The 20,408-nt window shown below is 40.6% G+C and overlaps 1 protein-coding gene across 3 annotated transcripts in view; it reads left to right on the top strand.

The window, feature by feature from the left end:
* Positions 1–20,408, top strand: part of SLC29A4 (solute carrier family 29 member 4) — a 171,453-nt gene that overhangs the window by 78,856 nt on the left and 72,189 nt on the right. For all 3 annotated transcript variants that reach the window (XM_069209982.1, XM_069209983.1, XM_069209984.1), the window contains exons 3-5: positions 5,822–5,953; positions 16,642–16,755; positions 19,623–19,751. In XM_069209982.1, coding sequence (XP_069066083.1) covers positions 5,822–5,953; positions 16,642–16,755; positions 19,623–19,751 — 375 coding nt within the window. The remainder of the gene's footprint in view (positions 1–5,821; positions 5,954–16,641; positions 16,756–19,622; positions 19,752–20,408) is intronic.

Here is a 20,408-nt window from a genome sequence, read left to right on the forward strand (position 1 = left end):
TTACACCCAACTGAGGAAGGGCCCTATGAAGAAGCATGCCGCCACTGAGTGGATGAGGGTTGTGTTCTGAAATTATTGCCATCCCTTCAACAGGATCACATGTGCTCCAATTAGTTTTAACCATCCTGGTACTATTGTCTAGAAAATAATTTTATTGACATATTTTTGTGCTGCGTCCGTTAACTCTGTTTTTCACATTATAATCATTTCTGCGTTTGTTCAGGAGGATGGAAGACACATTATGTCCATCTTCTTTAATTTTCACACTGTTCACAGGTAGCTGTTTCATTAGTTTTAAGACACAAAAGTTGTATCTAATACATTATTATGTAATAATATCATAATGTAGTTATGTATTCAGTTTTAGAATGTTTTCTCATGGTGTCATTATTGCTTTCGTAACACCCCTATCTGATTTTATTGTTGGTGTCTCACAACTATTCATGTCTCAAATGTTCACACCATAGGAGGTTTCTTCTGCTTTCTGGTAGCTATGACTGTACGACCATTCCTCCGTGTTATTATTATAAATCCTTATTACTTTTCAAATGCTCACATGTTGTATTAAAACTGTTCAATGTCTGTTGATGTTGAAAATAACTTTTAAGAGATTTAAAAGAAATATGTCATGCTCACTTTGTCGTTAAGACCTTTTGGTCATGCACCCAAAGTATTCCCAACAGGACAGTAATCTTATCCCTGCTTCCCCCTGTGGTTCAACTGTTTCTAGGGCTTAGAGCCTTGTTTAATTAAGATAATGTTTCTATTTGATCCAACGTGGACCTACTTGTGTTTTAATGTTGCTCATCAGTATATTGGGTTTATCTTCAGCAAACCATATTTCATCTTTTCCGGAGGTTTTCCCAGAAAGTTTCTCAATATATCCCATTATATTGCATGTAGCATACTTTTTCAGACATATTATTTCTTCTCCAATAGGCTGTTGGACAGGAGGTCCCTTGATTACATTACCTTAGAGTTTACAATTTAAACACAAGGATGCTACTCTCCGTTGGTTCCTTGTTAAAGTATGTAGCTTTTTTAAAGGATTTGTGACCATTTTGTGATAATGCCTTTGATTGTTTTTTTATGTCTACATGCCATAATCTATTTCTGTGAAAACCATGCACTAAGATCAGGGTCTTTTTCAATCACATTGCAATATATTTTTTATGATTGAGGTATTTTTTTCCTTTGTTTAGACTACTGACTGACATAACTAGGCATTCTACTACTTTTCTGGGTATTTTGGTTTTAAGGAGAAAGTTATAGGAGTTGTGGTTGGCTCTTTCAGTCGATAATATTAGATCTGTGTATACGTTTTGGCAAAATTTACTTAGACATTTTTGTTCTTTTAGAATTGATTTCATACAATTCTGGAAAATCTTCTTATTCTCAGTAATTGTGGTATTAAATGATTTTTTTTTAAACGCTGAGAATGAAAACTTGTAAAATGTAAAATACTTTTTCTATCAGTTTCCTTGAGCTGTATTGTTGTGGACAATCTTTTGTCCTTTAATGTAACCTGGACATCCAAAAAATGTAAAGATTCTTTCCTGATTGCATAGATGATTGTTTCATGTGTGCAACTGAGAGTTTCAGCTCTTTCAGTTACCTGTCATTGTTGATACAAAGTAGGCCCAAGTGTGGTGTAATGATGTATTCAGTGACAACACATCCAATGGACATATCCATGTACTATCCATAGTCTCCACCTCTATCGCCTGTTGCTTGTTCAAAAAAGGTGTGGTATATTCAACATATGCATGGCTTGTTGAGCTCTTTTTTTTAAAGGATCCTACAGTTGAAATAATAGGTCTGTTTTGTTGCTTTCTTGCATATTTACTTTTGGTAACATATATACATCTCAAATTAAAGGTGCTGCGTGTGTTAAAATATGTTTTGGTGTTTTCCGTGATCCAATTTATGGATGAGGCCTTCTCTCTATGATTTTCTGTAGTACAGCTGTAAACTTTTTGGTTGGATCCTTATACGGAGTAAAACGTATGTGATATTATGTACATGAGTTTTGATTAGGTTTTTATAAAAATCTATATCTATTAGAACTACCGGCCCACCTTCTTCCGGCTATTTTTGATAATTGTGTGGCACTTCTTAGCTAGCTTGGGCAAACATGTCAACACTTTATTTGTCAAATTATTGTGTCTCCTTTGTACATTCAAAGACAACTCCCTTAGGTCCTTCCTTATAAAATTCTAAAATGAATCCATCACTTTTTATGTCGTAACAGCTTTAAAGGTGGAACTTGGGGCCAGATGTAGCTAGCCTTGTGCGCCTCGCAAATGGCGAAAAACGCAGTTTGCGAGGCGCAAAAGGCTTGTCGCGATGCACAACCTCAAAGTGCGAGTCGGTACCTCGCAATTTGAGGCTGCGACTCGCAAATAGGAAGGGGTGTTCCCTTCCTATTTGCGACCGCATCGCCATGCTGAGTTGGTTTGTGACTGCGAATGCGGTCGCAAACCAACTCGCAGTTACCATCCACTTGAAGTGGATGGTAACACATTCACAAAAGGGAAGGGGTCCCCCTGGGACCCCTTCCCCTTTGTGAATGCCACAAAAAAAACATTTCAGAGCAGGCAGTGGTCCTATGGACCACTGCCTACTCTGAAATAACCAAAACCAAATGGTTTCGGAATTTTTCTTTTTGCAGCTCGTTTTCCTTTAAGGAAAACAGGCTGCAAAAAGAAAAAAAAAACTGCTTTATTCAAAAAGCAGTCACAGACATGGTGGTCTGCTGTCTCCAGCAGGCCACCATCCCCGCGAGTGCCTAGACTCGCTATGGGGTCGCAAACTGCGACCCACCTCATTAATATTCATGAGGTGGGTCTTTGCGACCCCACAGCGAGTCGCAGAAGGTGTCTGAGACACCTTTCTGCATTACATTTTGCGAGTTGCAAATTGCCAGTCGCTAGTACTCGCAATTTGCAACTCACAAAAATGTATTCTTGCTACATCTGGCCCTTGGTTCCTTATTTGTTGGTGGCAAAAAATAGTAGTGTAAATATTAATTTCTGTAACCAGTAATGTGTCTTTCACTAGCACAAAATAAGTACCATTTTGTAAGGTGTGTTCTCCTTGGACAGTCGTTGTACGTTTGGATAAATTTATTATAAAATGATCATCTTAGATATTAGCTGTCTTCCCTTTTTCTTATCTGGTGGGTCTCTTGAGTTTCTAGTTTGGATTATAAAAATAATGATATTGTTGCTTTACTTGTCCTCTGTTGGTCTGGCTGTTTACCAATGCCGTCCCTTTTTTGTTGACTTAGCTCACCCCTTTCTTTTTCATTTCTTATGAATTTGCTACGATGTCCTATTCGCAACTTGTCACACTTATTATTACTGATGGTTCTCTCCTTGAACTGCTTTCAACACTGCTTGTGATTGTTTGGTTAATATTTATGGGTGTTTTTTCTAATACCATACAATTCTTGTCATGCGTATAAGGTATCTAATTTATAATCTATGATGTGTCTTTAACATTTTTCTAATTTTAAGTGTTTCAATATTTTTTTCTATACCCGTCAATTCTGGTGTTAATAGATTCCTCAATTATTTTTCCAGTGTTCTTTCTTTGGACATAATTGAAATGATCAAAATGATAACTGAAAACAAAAAGGTCAAAAGATGTGCAGAATATAGTTTGGGACATAAAATAACTATGGTATACAGAAACCATTATCAGTAATGAAAGATACTCTTTTTGAATGATGATACTGACCATTATGCAACAACTGAAATGTATCTGTATCTTGCATGATCTCAGTTATCACTGCTTTGAATCATGTGCAACAATAATCAGTAATTAAGCCTAACAATTAAATGAATGAACACTATGGGCCTCTTAATGAGTTCAGCGGACGGTTTAGCCCGTCCGCCGAACTTCCGATGGGGAGGTTACCGGCATAGTGCCTAACTCCCCACCAAGCCCATTAATAGTTTTCCGCTAGCGGGAAACAACCTACAGCAATGTCTCCTACTCATAATCAAGCCGGCGACAATTCTGTAGGATGCGCAGTGCACCTGCACCCTTGCAATGTTCACAGTGAACATTGCGAGGGTGCTGGCCAGTGGGGCCCCTGCACTGCCCATGCCAAGTGCATGGGCAGTACAGGGCCCCCCCTGGGGTCCCCTGCACCTGTTCTCCAGCAGCCATTTCATGGTGGTGCTACCACCATGAAATGGCTGGCGGAGAACAAGGTTGTAATCTCCAGGGCAGCGCTGCTTGTAGAGCTGCCATGGTGGATTAGGGTTGACACCTACTCCCAGACCACAGGGATCCCTGATTGTGGCAGAGCTGGCAGTCCCACAGCAGCCCAACTGCCATGGTTAAAATATGGTGCTGGGACCACCGCATTGGCGGTGCTCCAACTGCCATCCGCAAGTCTGATGGTCTAGTCACCGCCAGACTCATAATGGGGCCCTACGTACTGTTCAATAGTAACAGACCACATATACAAACTACCAATGAAGCACCAAAAAGGTGCAAAACGCATTGAGTTTAAAACTGTATGTGGGAGTGTGTTAATAAGAGGAGAATTCATATCAAAATTCCAGAATAAATGCAATGAGAAACTCAATAATTAGCTTGAAAATGAGTCAATTAGAAAAGCATATAAAAGGTCTATGAATAATGGGTTTACAAGAGAACTATATGAGAATCAATAAGTAGTTTATATGGATGATGTCACCAGATATTCAAGTGGACTAAAGTTACTACAACAGCAATAGACTGCACGTCTGGTTTGGCCTGTGAAGCTACCTCCTTTGTGGTGAGATTGTGGTTCTTTAATTGCCTCCAAAAAGTGTGTTTTTAAAATTAACATTTTAGTGATTTATAGTGTTTCATGTGTGTGGCTGAATAGCTTACCAAATCAAGTGGGTGCAACTTGAGTTTTTTTATATGCAACGTTGCTATGCATGCAGTATATAAGTGAGGTAACTGAGGTAGTGGGTGCTGTGGCGGCTCACAAATAGCCATTCAATGACCTATCAAAATGTGTTGGATTTGTGCTAGGAGGTCTGTCTAATGTTTTATGCATGTAGTTTATGTGTGTTCTATCAAGAAATATAGTAATTTACTCATTTATAATGTATTAACAATATTATCAAGTTTCCATGTAATTGTAGCAGAATCAAGGAACTCATGCATACCATCATTTCTTGGGCACCATGACAAATTAGATAAATAAAGATGCTCTGTGGATGTTCTGTACACATGTTGATGGGGTAAGAGTCATACAGGCAGCAGTACGGGGCAGGGCTTGCGATTACTAAGGGTGTCTTCTGACCAAACTTTTAATTTGTACAAGAGAAGGGTTCAGTCCTTCCTTTTCAGGACTCTGAAACATTAAAGAGTGTCATATATAACAGCAGTTATTTTATGCATACAATTATTTGTATTTCTTTATTATCATTTATTTGTTGTACTCTTCAGTGTAAACCAATGGTCTGGGGGTGTCAGAGCACTGTAGGTAAGTCAATATGTCATAGAAGGTAAATGCAGTAGAAGAAAGAAACACATACAACAAATTTACATTTGTAAATTATACAGATAGACAATACACAGTAGGATCAAACAGAACGCAGTGGACACTGGAAAATGAAAAAGAAACCTCATTGTCCGAATCTAATGAGGTTAATGCATTTTAAGAGAGAGAAGAGAAATGTAACAACATACAGGGTATAAATTCATATCTTCTCTCTCTAAACATGTATTCCTCCAAAATGTAGAATGAAATATGAATTTGCAAGCAAATCTTTTTTAAACCAGTGGGTTTTCTTCTTGTTTTATATTCCAGCTTCAGAAGACCCTTTACCGCAGGATCGGTACCATGGAATATATTTTGCGATGCTTCTAGCTGGAGTGGGATTTCTCCTTCCTTATAACAGCTTTATTACAGATGTAGATTACTTGCATCAGAAGTACCCAGGTAGGTCTCTGTTGAGGAACACACCTTAATCTCCCTGGTGTTAAACTTGATATATTGGGCTCATTTTAACAAAGCATTTCCTGTTGTTTAATGTGTCTTTCTCTTATCTCAGGTGTGACTTACTAATGATTTTACATATTTGATTCACTAAGTATGTTATGTAAGTTGTGCCTGTTCCAGACGTAAGTGTGACTTACGCAATAATATTAAGAGTTAGTTATGCTTACTCACAGCAATAACTCACAAAGGTTATTGTCCATGATTAATCATGTCTTACTTTTATAAATTCCTGACCAAGGCACCTAAATTAGGAGTAAATCAATGCTTCTCATTTTCAGATTAGAGATTCAGAAATAATCACATTCAACCAGGTGTAAGACACAACTACTCATAGAAAAAGCATTGTGGATCAAGTCCATAATTTCCTAGCGTGGCATTCACAACAACCCAGTATACCCAAGCTTCCTTTCTGACAGCACCCAGTCCTTATTTAAAAGTCTAGAGTACAATTAAGTGCTGGGAACATATTTGATTTCTAAAGTAAAACGTTGCCACTCACATATTACATCCTGGCATTTTCTTGTGTCCAGCTGGTAATTCCAAGTCATACAATGGCACTAGTATGCTGACTGACACTCTCTTATTTCAACTTACTTTTACATAACTTGGTACTTCTTTCTCATTGTTTGACATTCCTGTGTCAAAATGTAGAAGGCATGTATATTGGCTCACTATTCCTTTCTCAAAGATTGGTATTCATACACCCTGGTATTAGTATATCACAGCTTGACCGCCGCTTGTCATTCCTTTTTCAGTATCGTACCTAGACTGGTGGTGCCAGGTCACAAATTGACATTTCTTTGCCATAGCATGACCTCCTCTTATTTCATGTTGCTACTCCCACATAACCATTTATTAAATGACTCAACCTGATGTCTTCTTTTCCCACTTTGATGTTGCCTTTGCACAACTTATTTCTTTTTTCAAAGCTGGCTTGCCTACAATAAAAGCTTTGGGCATCCGCACTTTAAGCTTTATTGTTATTTTTGACAGGCCCTTTTCCCAAGTTGTCATCCCTTTGTCTGTGCCTGACCATTCCTTGGTTGTTACATTTTGAAGCTTGACAATCACCTCCCTCAGTGTCACAACTTAGCATTCCTTTGTATGTTCAGTCTCAAATTGTCATCCTTCCACCTTCTCTATTTTCACTTTAATTCCACACTAACTTAGTAAATGCTGTTTCTGCTTTGATATGCCACCTTCATTATGCAATATTACTCATTATCCAGTTGTTTTGAAGCCCTTTCATACTCTACAATCTGTTGGAAATCTGGGAATTCTAGATATATGCCTATGATTTGCATACTGTTTCTTGATATTCACAAAAATCCAAAGGACACACATGAAAGTCCATGCGATGCATAGAGTTGCATGCATACTCCTTATCCTCTGCATACCCACAAGAAAGGGAACATCTTGATGATAAAAATCCATATAGCCAATAATTAAGACAAGACCTATTAACATCTTATTGAGATTGGAGAAAGTTATTAGCTTTGAATATGATTGAACCTAAGAAGAAAGAATTTGCTGAAGATCTATGATAACTTTCAGAAAAAGGTAGCTAGGAAGGAAATGTTCACTAATGAGGACAATGATAAACTGCCTTAGTCCTAAAGTTTCTCCAAATATGTAATTGTCAGGCATCGACTTCAGACAGTTTTCGTTTTTCATATGTATATGTTTGATACAAGAATGAAATCCTATCCATCTCCTCTGTTCGTCTGTCTTTCAGACCATCTTCGACCGTGTGAGCCATCCTTGGTTGGACCTGTTCATTTCAGTAAGCCTCTCTCCCCCATTATGTTACTCCATCAGGTTCTTCAGAAACTCCAGGAAGACAGGGATGTCATGGTGACTTCATTCTAACTTTACTGATTTTGGTTCACCTTCCTATGTAACCTTTCCATTTGGCCTACCTGTATGCTCTCGGCTACTTCTTTTCCATTGCAGTTTCAAACAACTTTTTGAGTAGTCACTGCTTGGCTGCTGCCTGGGAGTAGGGAGTTTGAGCCAAAAAACCTTTAAACCCTGCTTTGTCCCCAAAAGGCGATCCTTTGAATTCAACATTTTAGACCAGGTTTGTAATAAATACATATGTTCTGGGCTGTTCTTTGGTTCCGTAATCACTTTGTTTGTTTCCTTTTATCAATGGAAAACTCTCCTTGTAATATGGAACCTCATTTTTTCAATGGTAGATGGAGAAATACCCTGGCAGGATTATGTTGGTGGTGTATTGCTAAAGCTTCTGCAATAAAGTGCTCCACTGAAACTTGGATTTTTGACCCACTATTGATCAGCTACCACATTACACACCAGCCACATGATCCTAGAGGTGTGCTGTACTGCTTACAGGACAGAACCTCTGGCCTAGTTGTCTCCTTTTTTCATAGTCAGTAGAGGGTATGCTTGCATTTTGAGGCTCTGTTCTCCAGTGGGTTAAACTTCTCCTGCTTCCAGGGGTCATTCCCGTTTTCACTCATGGAATTTGCCTCTGGAGTTGCAGGGCTGCCTCTTTTAAATCTTTGGACAGGATAGATCTTACGTTTCTTACCCCTACCTAGTTTTTGGTTACTATCTCCTTATGCCACAGAATGAGTAAGAATGGTGCATTGTGCAAAGAATCTTTCATCCAATTTTCTTTCAAGTTCTCTGTTTTTCCTTGTAGGCGGGATCCCATCCTTACGATTTTTCTCATGAACCCATCTTGCCTGAGAATGTCTATGTGAAATGGGGTCTCTAGTTGGCAGTAGTTTGACCCTGTCCAAGTAGGTACCATCACTCTTGTCAGGTTAAGGGAGTCATTCAGCTAAGATAAACCCATCTCACCCCCTCGGTAGCTTGGCTTAAGCAGTCAGGCTTATCTCAGAGGCAATGTGTAACGTATTTGTACACACACACACACACACACACTAACACAGTGAAAACACATCAAAAGACCTCCATGGCAGTTTAGAAAAATAGCCAATATTTATCTCAGTAAAACAATAAAACAAGATCAAACATTCGAAAGTAAAGATACACATTTTTAATAGATGAACTGTAGTATAGCGCTCAGAAACAATAGCTCCAACTGGGGCTATTATGACATCTTGAAGAAGTTGTCTCCAACAGTCCAACACCACTCGTGAGTGGGTGCGGGCCAGTCACAGAGTCGCAAGGACCCCAGGTATAGTACCTTTTGAAAATGATGAGCAAACAAAGACTTGGCACGGAGTCCGGGAGGTGAGGTGTCGCTGGAGTTGGTGCTGCGTTGGTTCCTTACTGCTACCGGGAAGGTGAGGTGCTGGTTCCTTACTGCTAGGCAGGAGTGGTGAGACATCAATTCCTTACTGTTGCAGGGGAGGTGATGTGGCATTGGCCATGAGGCATCAGTTCCTTACGACAAGGCGGGGTCGATGGATCCAGTAAGGCAAGATAAGAGGCATTGACTTTGCAGTGTCGTAATCACACCGCGGGGACACAGGTACTGCACGCAGTCGGAGCCTTGTGCTATGGATGTCGGTCACACGGCACTCTGGACTCATTCTGTGGCGTGACTTTGGTGGTGCTGCAGCAGTGTTGGGCCTGTGGCATCAGTCACGGTCGTTGCACTCAGCAGGGACCACGGCTCCGGTGCAGGCAGTGGTGCGGAGTCAGACCGCAGCGCCGGTTCGTTCGGAAGTTGCTCTGAAATCTATGTGCTCGGTTCCTGCTTGGTTGCACCAAAACACACTCCCAAGGGCCTAGAAACCGGATCTGGCACCACTTGAGAAGTCAGGATTCTCAGCAAGAGAGCCCAGGTGCTATCATATGAAGTCTTTGATGTCCCTGAGACTTCTGTACAGGAGGCAAGCTCAGTCCAAGGCCTTGGAGAACCTTTGGAAGCAGGATGTAGAAAGCAAAGCCCATCTCTTTCACTCCCAGTTTACGAGCAGCAGGCCAGCACAGCAAAGCAGCAGGCAGAGTAGCAGTCCCTCAAACAGCATCCAGCTCTTCTTCCCGGCAGGATGTCCTCCGTCCAGAAGATTCTAACTTTGTGGTATCAGAGGTCCAGTACTTATACCCATTTCTGTCTTTAAAGTAGGCAAGTATCAAAGAGAAGTCTCTGTAGCGCCTAAGACCCTGCCTTTCCCTGCCCTGGCCTCAGACACACTCCAGGGGGTTTGAGACTGCTTTGTGCGAGGACAGGCACAACCCTGTTCAGGTGCAAGTGTCAGTTTCTCCCACCTCTCTATCCCAGGAACACCCATCACGGAATGAAGGGTACACCTCAGCTCCTTTTGTGTGACTGTCTAGGGTGAATTCACAAACAGCCCAACTGTATCCCTGACCCAGACTTGTATCCCACAGACAGTCAGAGGCACAGGATGGTTAAGCAAGAAAATGCCCATTTTCTAAATGTGGCATTTTCAAACCTACAACTCAAAAACTAAGTTCACCAAAAGATGTATTTTTAAATTTTGAGTTCTGAGACCCCAAACACCAGATCTCTATCTGCTCCCAATGTTAAATTACACTTAAAAGCTATTTCAAGGCAACCCCTGTGTTACCCTATGGGTGAGACAGGTCTTGCAATACTGAAAATGGAATTTAGCTGTATTTCACTACCAGGACAAGTAAAACACAAAATTAGGTGTCCTACCTTTTAAATACACTGCACCCTGCCCATGGGGCTGCCTGGGGCCTAACTTAGGAGTGACTTACGCGTAGTAGAAGAGAAGGATTGGGTCTGGCAATTGGGTGCACTTGCCAAGTTGAAATGGCAGTTTAAAACTGCCCACACAGACACTGCAGTGGCAGGTCTGAGTCACGTTTGCAGGGCTACTCTTTTGGGTGGCAGAATCAGTGCTGCAGGCCCATTAGTAGCATTTGATTTATAGGCCCTTGGCACACAAAGTGCACTTTACTAGGGACGTACTAGTAAATCAAATATGCCAATCATGGATAAACCAATCACCAATACATTTTAGACAGGGTGCACTTGCACTGTAGCACTGATCAGCAGTGCAAAGTGCCCATAGTCCTAAAGCCAGGAAAAGCGAAATGCAGCACTCAGTCAAAAACAGAAGGTCAGAAGCAAAACGTTTGAGGATACCCCTGCAAAAGGGCCATTTCCAACAATGCCCCACTCCATCCCATAGACATCTAATGTGCTGTCTCCAATTTCTTTTTCTCAAAGTTTAGTCTCTTTTGTCACCTTTCTTCTTTCTGGGCAAGGAAAGAAGGCTTCTGCTTCCATAGTGAGTCATTGGCTTGTCAATCTTGTTACTATTTCAGCTCCAGCCAAGGGACGCTCCATCCATGTATGTCCACCTCTTAGTAGGCATTCAGAGGGGCCTTTGTGATTTATATCTGTAAACCGGCCACCTGGGTGTCTCTGCACACTTTCATATTCCATTTAAGATAGAGGATGTATGGTGATCTCTCAGCTGAGTTTGGATCTCAGGTTTTGACTTCTGTTAGCCATTAATTGCATTTCTGTTTTATTAAAGTCACTGGGTACTGTACTTTTTCCCTGCCTGTGGTCATTGATTTCTTGGTTTGAAACATCCTTGTTAAGTATGGACTGGGATGGGGCAGACAAGAGAGGACATAATGCTAGGTTATTTTCTGGTAATCTTCATTATTTTAAGTTCAAATTTTACATATCACAATCCTGGGTGCCCTCTCTTCCGCACCCTACTTTTTGGGTCGACCACAGAGAGGGCTGGGTCCCTGGTATTCAGGAATATTTGTAGGTGTGGTCCCTATTTAAAGCTCTCAGGAAGAAATGAGGCCTATGTAGGTACTACAGTTAAATGTTTAGTTTTGTTTTGGGTAAAATGGGTAAAACCTGTTTGATGAATGAGGCAAATGTAGGTTCTGATGTAGTATGCTCTCCTTCACAGGATATTTACTAGGACAAGGTCTATGGATCTTTTCGCCCAAAATGTAAGGGTGTGGAGACACCCCATTAAGTCACACAAATGAAACTCCAACCTGAAACAAAGTTCAAGGGGCTTTAGTGCAAATTAATCCTCAGAGTAACATACATGAATCTCAAAACAAGACTATAAAGATACAGAATTATTATAGGCTGCCTAAAACTCTTAAAGAAGTTCAGACAAACAAACATTAAAAACACAAAACACTCAATCATGACAACAAATAAGAACAATACAAAAGTCTGAAAAGAATGAAACGTGAGCTGCCTAGTTCTGTTAGTCACTTAGCTTGTCTAAGCCTACATTCTTTAATTACCTGGACAAGGGGAAAACCTACAAATTAGCAAGTCCATTTTAGCATGTGCTGGGACAAGCATGTGTGGGCAAACGACAAAACCACAAAAAGGGTAAAAAAAGGTGTCAGCATGTCAGAAGCTTGTTCAAGAGCCTTCGTCTTGGGTCAAGGGAAAAATCTTTGTAAGTCTCAGCTGCCATTACCAAGGGGCAAATGGTAGAAAGAAATATACCTCTCAGAGTCCAAGGGGTTCAGCAAGTGATGAAAAGCGAGGAAGATCTCAAGGGAGAATCTGCTCGAAGTTCAGTTGGGTAACATTGTATTAAAGTTCATAGGGCAAGCTGATTCGTCCATTCATCTCTCCATATGACACAAATGGTTAATTGTCCAATGGCAAACAGTCATACGATTGAGACTGCAACATTAGTGAGAATTCTCAGGATCTTCATGTGAACGGTTTCCATCTGTCCTCTTGAATGTGAATTTGTTACAATGGTATACATATGTATTACACAGTTCCAGAATGTTTGATACTCAAGGTTTAGCTAATATGCCTACTATGCATAAACACAATAAAATATCTATTTCCAAGCTAGCTTTTTCATGAGACTGATATCGGAAAGAAAGTTCACGTTAGCAAGAATGACTAAACATTTTCTACGCTGTCATGAAGCAGGGCCTTGCAGGCCTCACATTGGGCCACATTATGAACATGGCTGTCCATACCACCACTGGCACGGTGGTCTGGACCGCCATATTATAAACACAGGGGGGATCGCCACAGGTGGCCCTCCGTCACTGCCAGGCTACAGCCACCAGACAGCCTGACGATGGCGGAGTTCTCTAACTGACAGGGCAGCGCTGTAATTAGCGCTACTCTCCGGATAAAGAACCTGTGTTCCGCCAGCCATTCCCTGGCAGTTTCACCTGCCAGGGAAAGGCTGGCAGAAGGGGTGCTCCAAGGCCCCGATGGGGGTCCCTGCACTGCCTGTGCACTTAGCATAGGCAGTGCAGGGGCCCCTGTGCACAGCCCCGTCGCGCAGGTCGCGCGACGGGTTCTGCTGCACCCGCAGCACTGTGGCTTTGACGACGGCTCCATGTGGAGCCGTCGGCAATGTCCAGGCCCAGCATTCCATTGGGCCGGCGGGCAGAAACACTGTTCCCACCCGCCTGCCCTGCGGAATGTTCTTTATTGGGCCGGCGGGGTCCTCAACAGGCTGGCGGTCTGTGTTCAGACTGCCAGCATGAACACGGCGGGGATTCTCGCCGTGTTCATAATGAGGCCCATAGTCTGATGCAAGTGAATTAAAACAGCACATTCCTTTATGCATTTAATATACATTTAACATCTCTATACCATAAATTCATTAAAAATAAGCTATTAGGCTTGCTCATGTTACAGCAAATTCAAAACGACAAGATTCTGTTAACCCTTTCATGTAACTATAACATATTACTGCATTCTCTACATTTGCATGTTACTTTTAAAACATTTTCTACATGAAATCAAATATTGTTTTAATACAAACTGTTGGTTTACATCACAAACTATAACACAATGACGAATTAATTCTTTGAACATGAAATTTCAACACTATACTACATGGGTTTCTACTGCTGACCTACAGTGAATGCACGTTAATATGGCTTTTCAGTGCACCATGTTACAACTAAACTATTAGGGCCTCATTTACAAGGTTTTAGCGCAGGGCAGCACCGCAAGTAATCTTGCAGCGCTGCCCTGCATCAAAAGAAAAGGGCAGGAATTTGCTGTATCTATGAGAAATGGTGCATTCCTTTCCCCCTGCACTGGAGCACAATGGGCTGCCATGCGCCAATGCAGGCACCAATGCACTATATTGCAAGGGTTTTTTCAAATGTAGGGATGATTGTTTTTTGTGCAGGAAGGTAAACCTTACTGCACAAAAACAATCAATGGAGGCTTTTTCCTCTTTCTATGTGTGCTGCAAAATGCAGCACACATAAAAAGAGGAAAGAATGAGGAGAAATATGCGTCCCTCGGAGGAGTCCCTTGGAAGCGGCGTAGACTTTTGATGCATTCCCATGTTTATGCAATCTCATAAAACGGGAAATGTGTCAAATGCCACAGGTGTTACAGGGGACACCCACATTAACGCCCATGGCACACCTCCCTATCGCAGTGTGAGGTATGGCAGCGACTTGTTCTGCATTGTCTCACTCCCTACCTACAAGGCCATGTAAACTCACGCTGGGTGGCTTTACTTGGCCTTGTATATATGGATCTGCAGTGTTCGCCTACGGATTGTCATAAAAGTGACATTCCAGCAGCGTAGAGGGGCTTGTAAATAAGCCACTCCGTACTTTAATTGACATAATGCAGAAACTGTCCCACATAGATGATCACTGTGACATAAGGTCCAATACTAAAAATTTATTCTATATCACTGAGTAATCACTGTTTCGAAGAAGAACAGAACTGGGAGTAATTAGTTAGTGAATTAAGCATTTATGACTTTTTCTGCTAATAATTCTTGGAGTTCTCGTTTGACTGGCGTCTGGTTGACAGCTGGTTGTCTTAAGTAAGTCTGCAGCTTCTAAATAGCTTCAAATGGTTGCTCAATCTTTCTCCTTGTTATTTTGGTTGAGGGTAAATAGGTAAGCCTTTGCTGCGTTCCGTGTTTTGTCGTATATTAAGATGAACCAATTAAAAGGAAGTTCCAATGGTTTGCTCAATATGTAAATTATAGTCCACTACGTATATGAGATAGTCTACACGTAGTGTGTCATTAGTTTGTGGGTGGTATGCATGCAAATAACTAGAAATCACTCTGCAGGTGTCTTTTTGAGGCAGGGTATCCTACTTTCTGGAGAAATGAAATGAAGAGTGGTTTGTGGCCAGTTATAATGGATTATACATTGTAAATAACCACCCAAGAACCACTTTAATGCTCATCTTATTTAATGTTCATCTTCAACATCTCCATTCTTCAGAAATGGGTAGACCTTTCTTATATCTTACACATGCTTGATCACAGCTCGAGATTAAAAAAAACTCTTTAGAACTCCATAGGATCGAACCCATGGCCTCCTTCATCCTCCCACTGAGGCAAAGGTTGTTTCCTGGAGCTCTCTTTTCTCATATATCCCTACTCTTCAGTCTTCTAACTTCTTTCTTATACTATTAGACTTTCGGCTGAAACTAACTTCCCACACAGAAGAACTGTATTGCTTTGTTCTATTACTGATTTTATTGAGGTTTCTTCCCCTGACAGGGCACCATCCTGACTTTCACGTATATGGCAAGTACTAAATATTTACTAAATATTTACAGTCACAACGTTTGGCTGAGCAGTCATGCTTGCCAAGTCACTTAAGCTGGTAGGAACTCCAGGTGGGCCACACTCCTAGACATATAATAACCATTAGGAATCATCAGGGATTGCTCGTGTTATTCAGGTCTTAGTGAAGTTAGTCTTTGAACATAATCTTTTGAGTGAATAGCCTTCCCGAGTAAATGTTTGCAAAACACATATAATACACTTCTTTTGTGCAATCATGTACATTTGAATAGTCACTTTGATAACAGTAGCTAAGCAAATGGATAATTATATTTTGGCATTCAGTTCTTTCACACTTCACCCATGCAATCTCAAAACCATTGCAAGTGAAGCATGTTGTCTGGCATTTCATCTCGACAGGAGTGGAGGCTAGAGATTTGGCTCTTTTTATGCTTTATCTGACAGGCCTACCGAAAATATTCTGCTTAAAGTGAGTATTATGGTCTGAAACATAGGCAATCATTTTGCACACTACAAATGGAGTCTACCTTTAAGTTATACCTACAATGCCTAGATTGGCATAGAACTATTTCTCTTTAGGTTTGTACTAATTTCCAAGTCATTTCACCTCAATACTAGACGATCTTAGCTGTCGAGCTCGTCCATCTATCCCTGGCCCCTTCAACTTGTCCTAAAACCCCTGGGCGCTCACATGTGCGTATTCCCAATTCAATCAATTACTGTCTGGATAATGTCACAGGGACATCTTAAAGGACCCTTTATGTTTACCATTGACTTCTGCAAAAGCTGCCCTCAAGAACTGCCTTCTCCAGTCAGGAGGCACTTACAGCTACCACCCTCACATTGTCACCATCCTAGAGCAACTGTAATACAGTCATCCTTCGAATAATGAATCTTTTGTGTCTATCTGTACTAATGTGTAACTCTCCTTCGTAACTTCCTTTGACTATCATAGCTGGTTATTATATTCATGTTACTGTTTTATTTTACTGCAATATGATCTGGATACAAAATGGAATAACATATTTAAGACCATTTTCAAAACACCAGTTCTGTTTGTATACATCTCTTCAAGTTACCTTAAATTTAAAAGATTTAATTGTGCTTTGTATTTTTCACATGGGCTACATCAATTTATCCTCCCAGGCACTTCCATCGTCTTTGACATGAGCCTGACCTACATCCTAGTAGCTTTGGTTGCTGTCATTCTGAACAATGCCTTGATGGAGATGCTGAGTCTGCACACTCGAATCACTGTGGGTGAGTTTATGCTTTAGGGTTACTCTTGGACTCACCAGTTTTCTATCTTCACATTGTATCTTTTTTCTTGGGTGTTGAACCCACAAACAGCAAATGTAAGGAGCACCATTTTAGATAGTTCACATTTTGAAAGTTTGGAAATGGAATACCTCTAAATGGTGTAAAACTATAAATGATGTCTCTCAGTTTTTCTGTAATATAACGTTTACTAATTAATTGAATTAAAAGCACATTTTTACAATATGTTCTCTGAAATGAATTTCTAACTTAAAACAAAACCCGGATCAAGCCTTAGGCCTAGATTAGTGTAAATGCCTAATCATTATTGCAAATCTGTACTTTTATATGTGTATGCATTATTCTAATTATGTGTTGTTTAATTCCAGACGCAAAGTAATATGTTATTATGTAACACAAATTGTAATTAATCTATGTTACTTGTTTACTTTCTTTTTAGTTGTTTCACTGACTTTTGCAACTGGTATTGTATCACTGTTCTAAATAAAATGTTTATAAGCTAGATGGTCCATCTCATGTTTGCCATGCTTTAGTCCTTTCTGACCTAGAGATGTCTGGAATAGCACAGTGTAAGGATTAATCAGAAAGTTTCTACCAGCTAACACGGTGAAGGCAAGAAAACCTTTATACTTAAATGTGTTGATAGAAATGCTCATCAATGCTAAATGTGGTCAGTTTGTAGTAAATCGCATATACTGGTGAAGCAGGTAGGCGTTTACAACACACAAAACCGGTTTCCCTCACAACAGTTAGATTACTTGCAAAGCCATAATATCTACCAGAATGGGTCTCTCTTTGAAAGTCAGAATACAGCATTCACTCTTATTTTAATATTCCACCAGCCTTCACACCAAAGGGACCAGGAGTCTATTTTATCTTCACTGACAGTTCTAAAAGTGAATAAGCAATTACTATTCAACACTCATGTGCAGTTGTCCTAGAAGGGGAAGCTTGAGGGATTGCGTTTTATGTGCTTTCAACTGATACAAGAAAGAAAATGTACAGAATTCAATGGGATGTGGATAATTATAAAAGGGGTGTTCAAGGATAAGTGACATGCTCAAAGAGAAAGAACTATTTAAATGTAAATCAGATATACAAAGGAATGTGTGCACTAGCATAACTCACTTAAGAGAATTATATACTTCTGAATTGGGATTATGACTTAAGAACGAATCCCTTGTGGAGAATACTTACGAATGTTCTCCCACAATGAAAAATCAAAGAAAAAGAAAGGTAAGCCAATACAATACATTATTATTTTTGCCTTTGACAGGAATGTGTAATTTGTTTTTGTTTTTTAAGTTTTAAATTTTAGGTTCTGATCACGGTTACTGTTTGGGAAATTGTTAGAATTATGGTTAGAAATACAGTTTTGTGTGGGTTACAATAGTCATAGGGGTAATGTGAGGGTTAGTGAAATGGGAGCGTGAAGGGTATGATAAAGGGTTAGGTTTTGGGGCTTGTAGGGGAAATTATGATTGAGTAGGTGTTTTGTTAGGTCAGGGGGTTGGAAACTGGAGCCTCATTTAGATCAGGATGTTAATGGGACAGCTACCGACAACTGGCAAATTCCACATCCACCTTGCCATTGCCACCCCCAACAACAATAACAAGTGGGAAAGGGGTTGTGTTTCTGATGGCAGAGCAACAGCCTTCTCTGCCATCAGAAACAACCTCACATGCTTTCCTCTGACTGCTAATTTGGCTTCCGAAGGTTTGATCTATGTAGGGTGTGTCTTCCAACAACGTGTTAGGTATTTTCTCTTATCAAGACCCACCATGCAGGACACAGGAGTCCGGGGCATAACAAAAAGGGTAATATCCCCATGTGCTGATAGCAAATTCCCAGCATGTCAGTTTGAGATTGGTACACATTTTCCAACTTTGGAGATTTGGCTTTGGAAGTGGAAAAAATGCCAGCCAATCTACCATACCATACCGCACTGACATGGCAGATCAGGTGACATTGCTTCTTTTTTCTGATACTACTCTTGCCATAACCGCAAGGCCAGTCTGACAAAATAAAAATGCGGACATAGCACGATACTTAAAATATGACTGGCTGGTTGGCAATGAGCTGACAGAGGCAGTGGATCCATTACCACATTTGTTTGGTTACCGACCAACCTGTGCCTAAATGAGGTCCATAGGGTTAATAATTGGGATAAGAATTATGATAGGGTAAGCTTCAGAGTCAAGATCAGGGAGAGGGTCATGCATAGGATAATGGATAGTGTTCAATCAATCAATCAATCAAAGAGACTGATAGAGCGCGCTACTCACCCGTGAGGGTCTCAAGGCGTTAGTGTGAATTAGGTTGGGAACATGTGTTGCAAAACAACATTTCTTTGGAAGAGGACAATGTAGCAGCTGGTTTCTTGTTGGCAATGGAATGCAAGTTAGTAAAGTCATTTTAGGTCTTTCATTTTAAGGAATTCTCTAACATGTTAATTCGTTGCCATGTGTGTTTTAGTCATGATGTAGATCTTGTGGGATCTGTGTAGCACAAATGTAGCTAAGAAACATGGGCGAATTGTGTAATATTTGAGTGTCATGACACTTGTTTGCTGAGGAAAAGACTGAGGAGTGGGTTTTCACACAGCAACTTTCTCTACAATCCCTGTGTTTACCTTCGCTGAACTAGCTCTGGTTGTGGCCTCACCTGATTTTTTTTGATTTTGCATGTGTATTGAGTCTGAGTGAGAATTCAGTGACCATAAACAATTTAAAATCATGACTTGGTAACCGAGCAAGTAACTGTTCTAAGACTATATTGAAATTAACCTGATGAGCTTGACATTGTGCAATTCCTACTCTTCACTCCCCTTCAAATTGATCCTTTGCAGGTTACCTCTTTGCCCTGGGTCCTCTCCTTTTCGTCAGTATCTGTGATGTCTGGTTGGAGCTGTTTTCCAAAAATCAAGCCTATGCCATAAACCTTGTGGCAGTAGGAGTAGTTGCCTTCGGATGCACAGGTAAGTGGAACCCTCCAGTGAAGCAGATCAGAAGAAGAGATGGTGATATTAAGCAGCCGGGAGCTATTATGAGATTAGTGATTGACTTCCATTTTTTGAACACGCTCTGCATGAAACGTCTCACAGAGCATGACTTTGGAAGAGCTGGAAGGGCTGAGACATTTATGTTTCTTGCCATTTGGCTTAACATTCGTATTTTCCTTATTTCATGCAATCATTAACTCCCTGCTTCTTGCTGCCTTCTAGTGATGGTTCAAACCCTTGAGGGCAAAAAGTTGGTCTTGATGGCACAAGAAGGCAGGGTGTTGATGGCAGCAGACGTGGGCCAAAATAACTGGTGTGTCTGCTGCATTTAACACAGTGTCCTTTTTCCTGACTCTCAATCTCTTTTTGATTTTTTTCCTGAGGTGACGTTTTTTAAAACCCTGCTGAATAAACACAGGAATGGCACATATATTTTTTGGGACAAAATTGTTGGCTCACCAGCCTGTCACATCCACAGAGGTCTTTTCCTCTATTCTCCGGAGTGTTTACTTTATTTCGCGATCCCTGCCTACGTACTAGTATTTTTGGCATTCTTTTTAATATCTCAAACTCCCAAAGCAAACATTTGTTTCAGGAAAAACAAACACCCAATATCTCCGACACTCAGGGAGC

Source organism: Pleurodeles waltl, chromosome 10 (genome assembly GCF_031143425.1).
Source record: "Pleurodeles waltl isolate 20211129_DDA chromosome 10, aPleWal1.hap1.20221129, whole genome shotgun sequence".
Taxonomy (NCBI): domain Eukaryota; kingdom Metazoa; phylum Chordata; class Amphibia; order Caudata; family Salamandridae; genus Pleurodeles; species Pleurodeles waltl.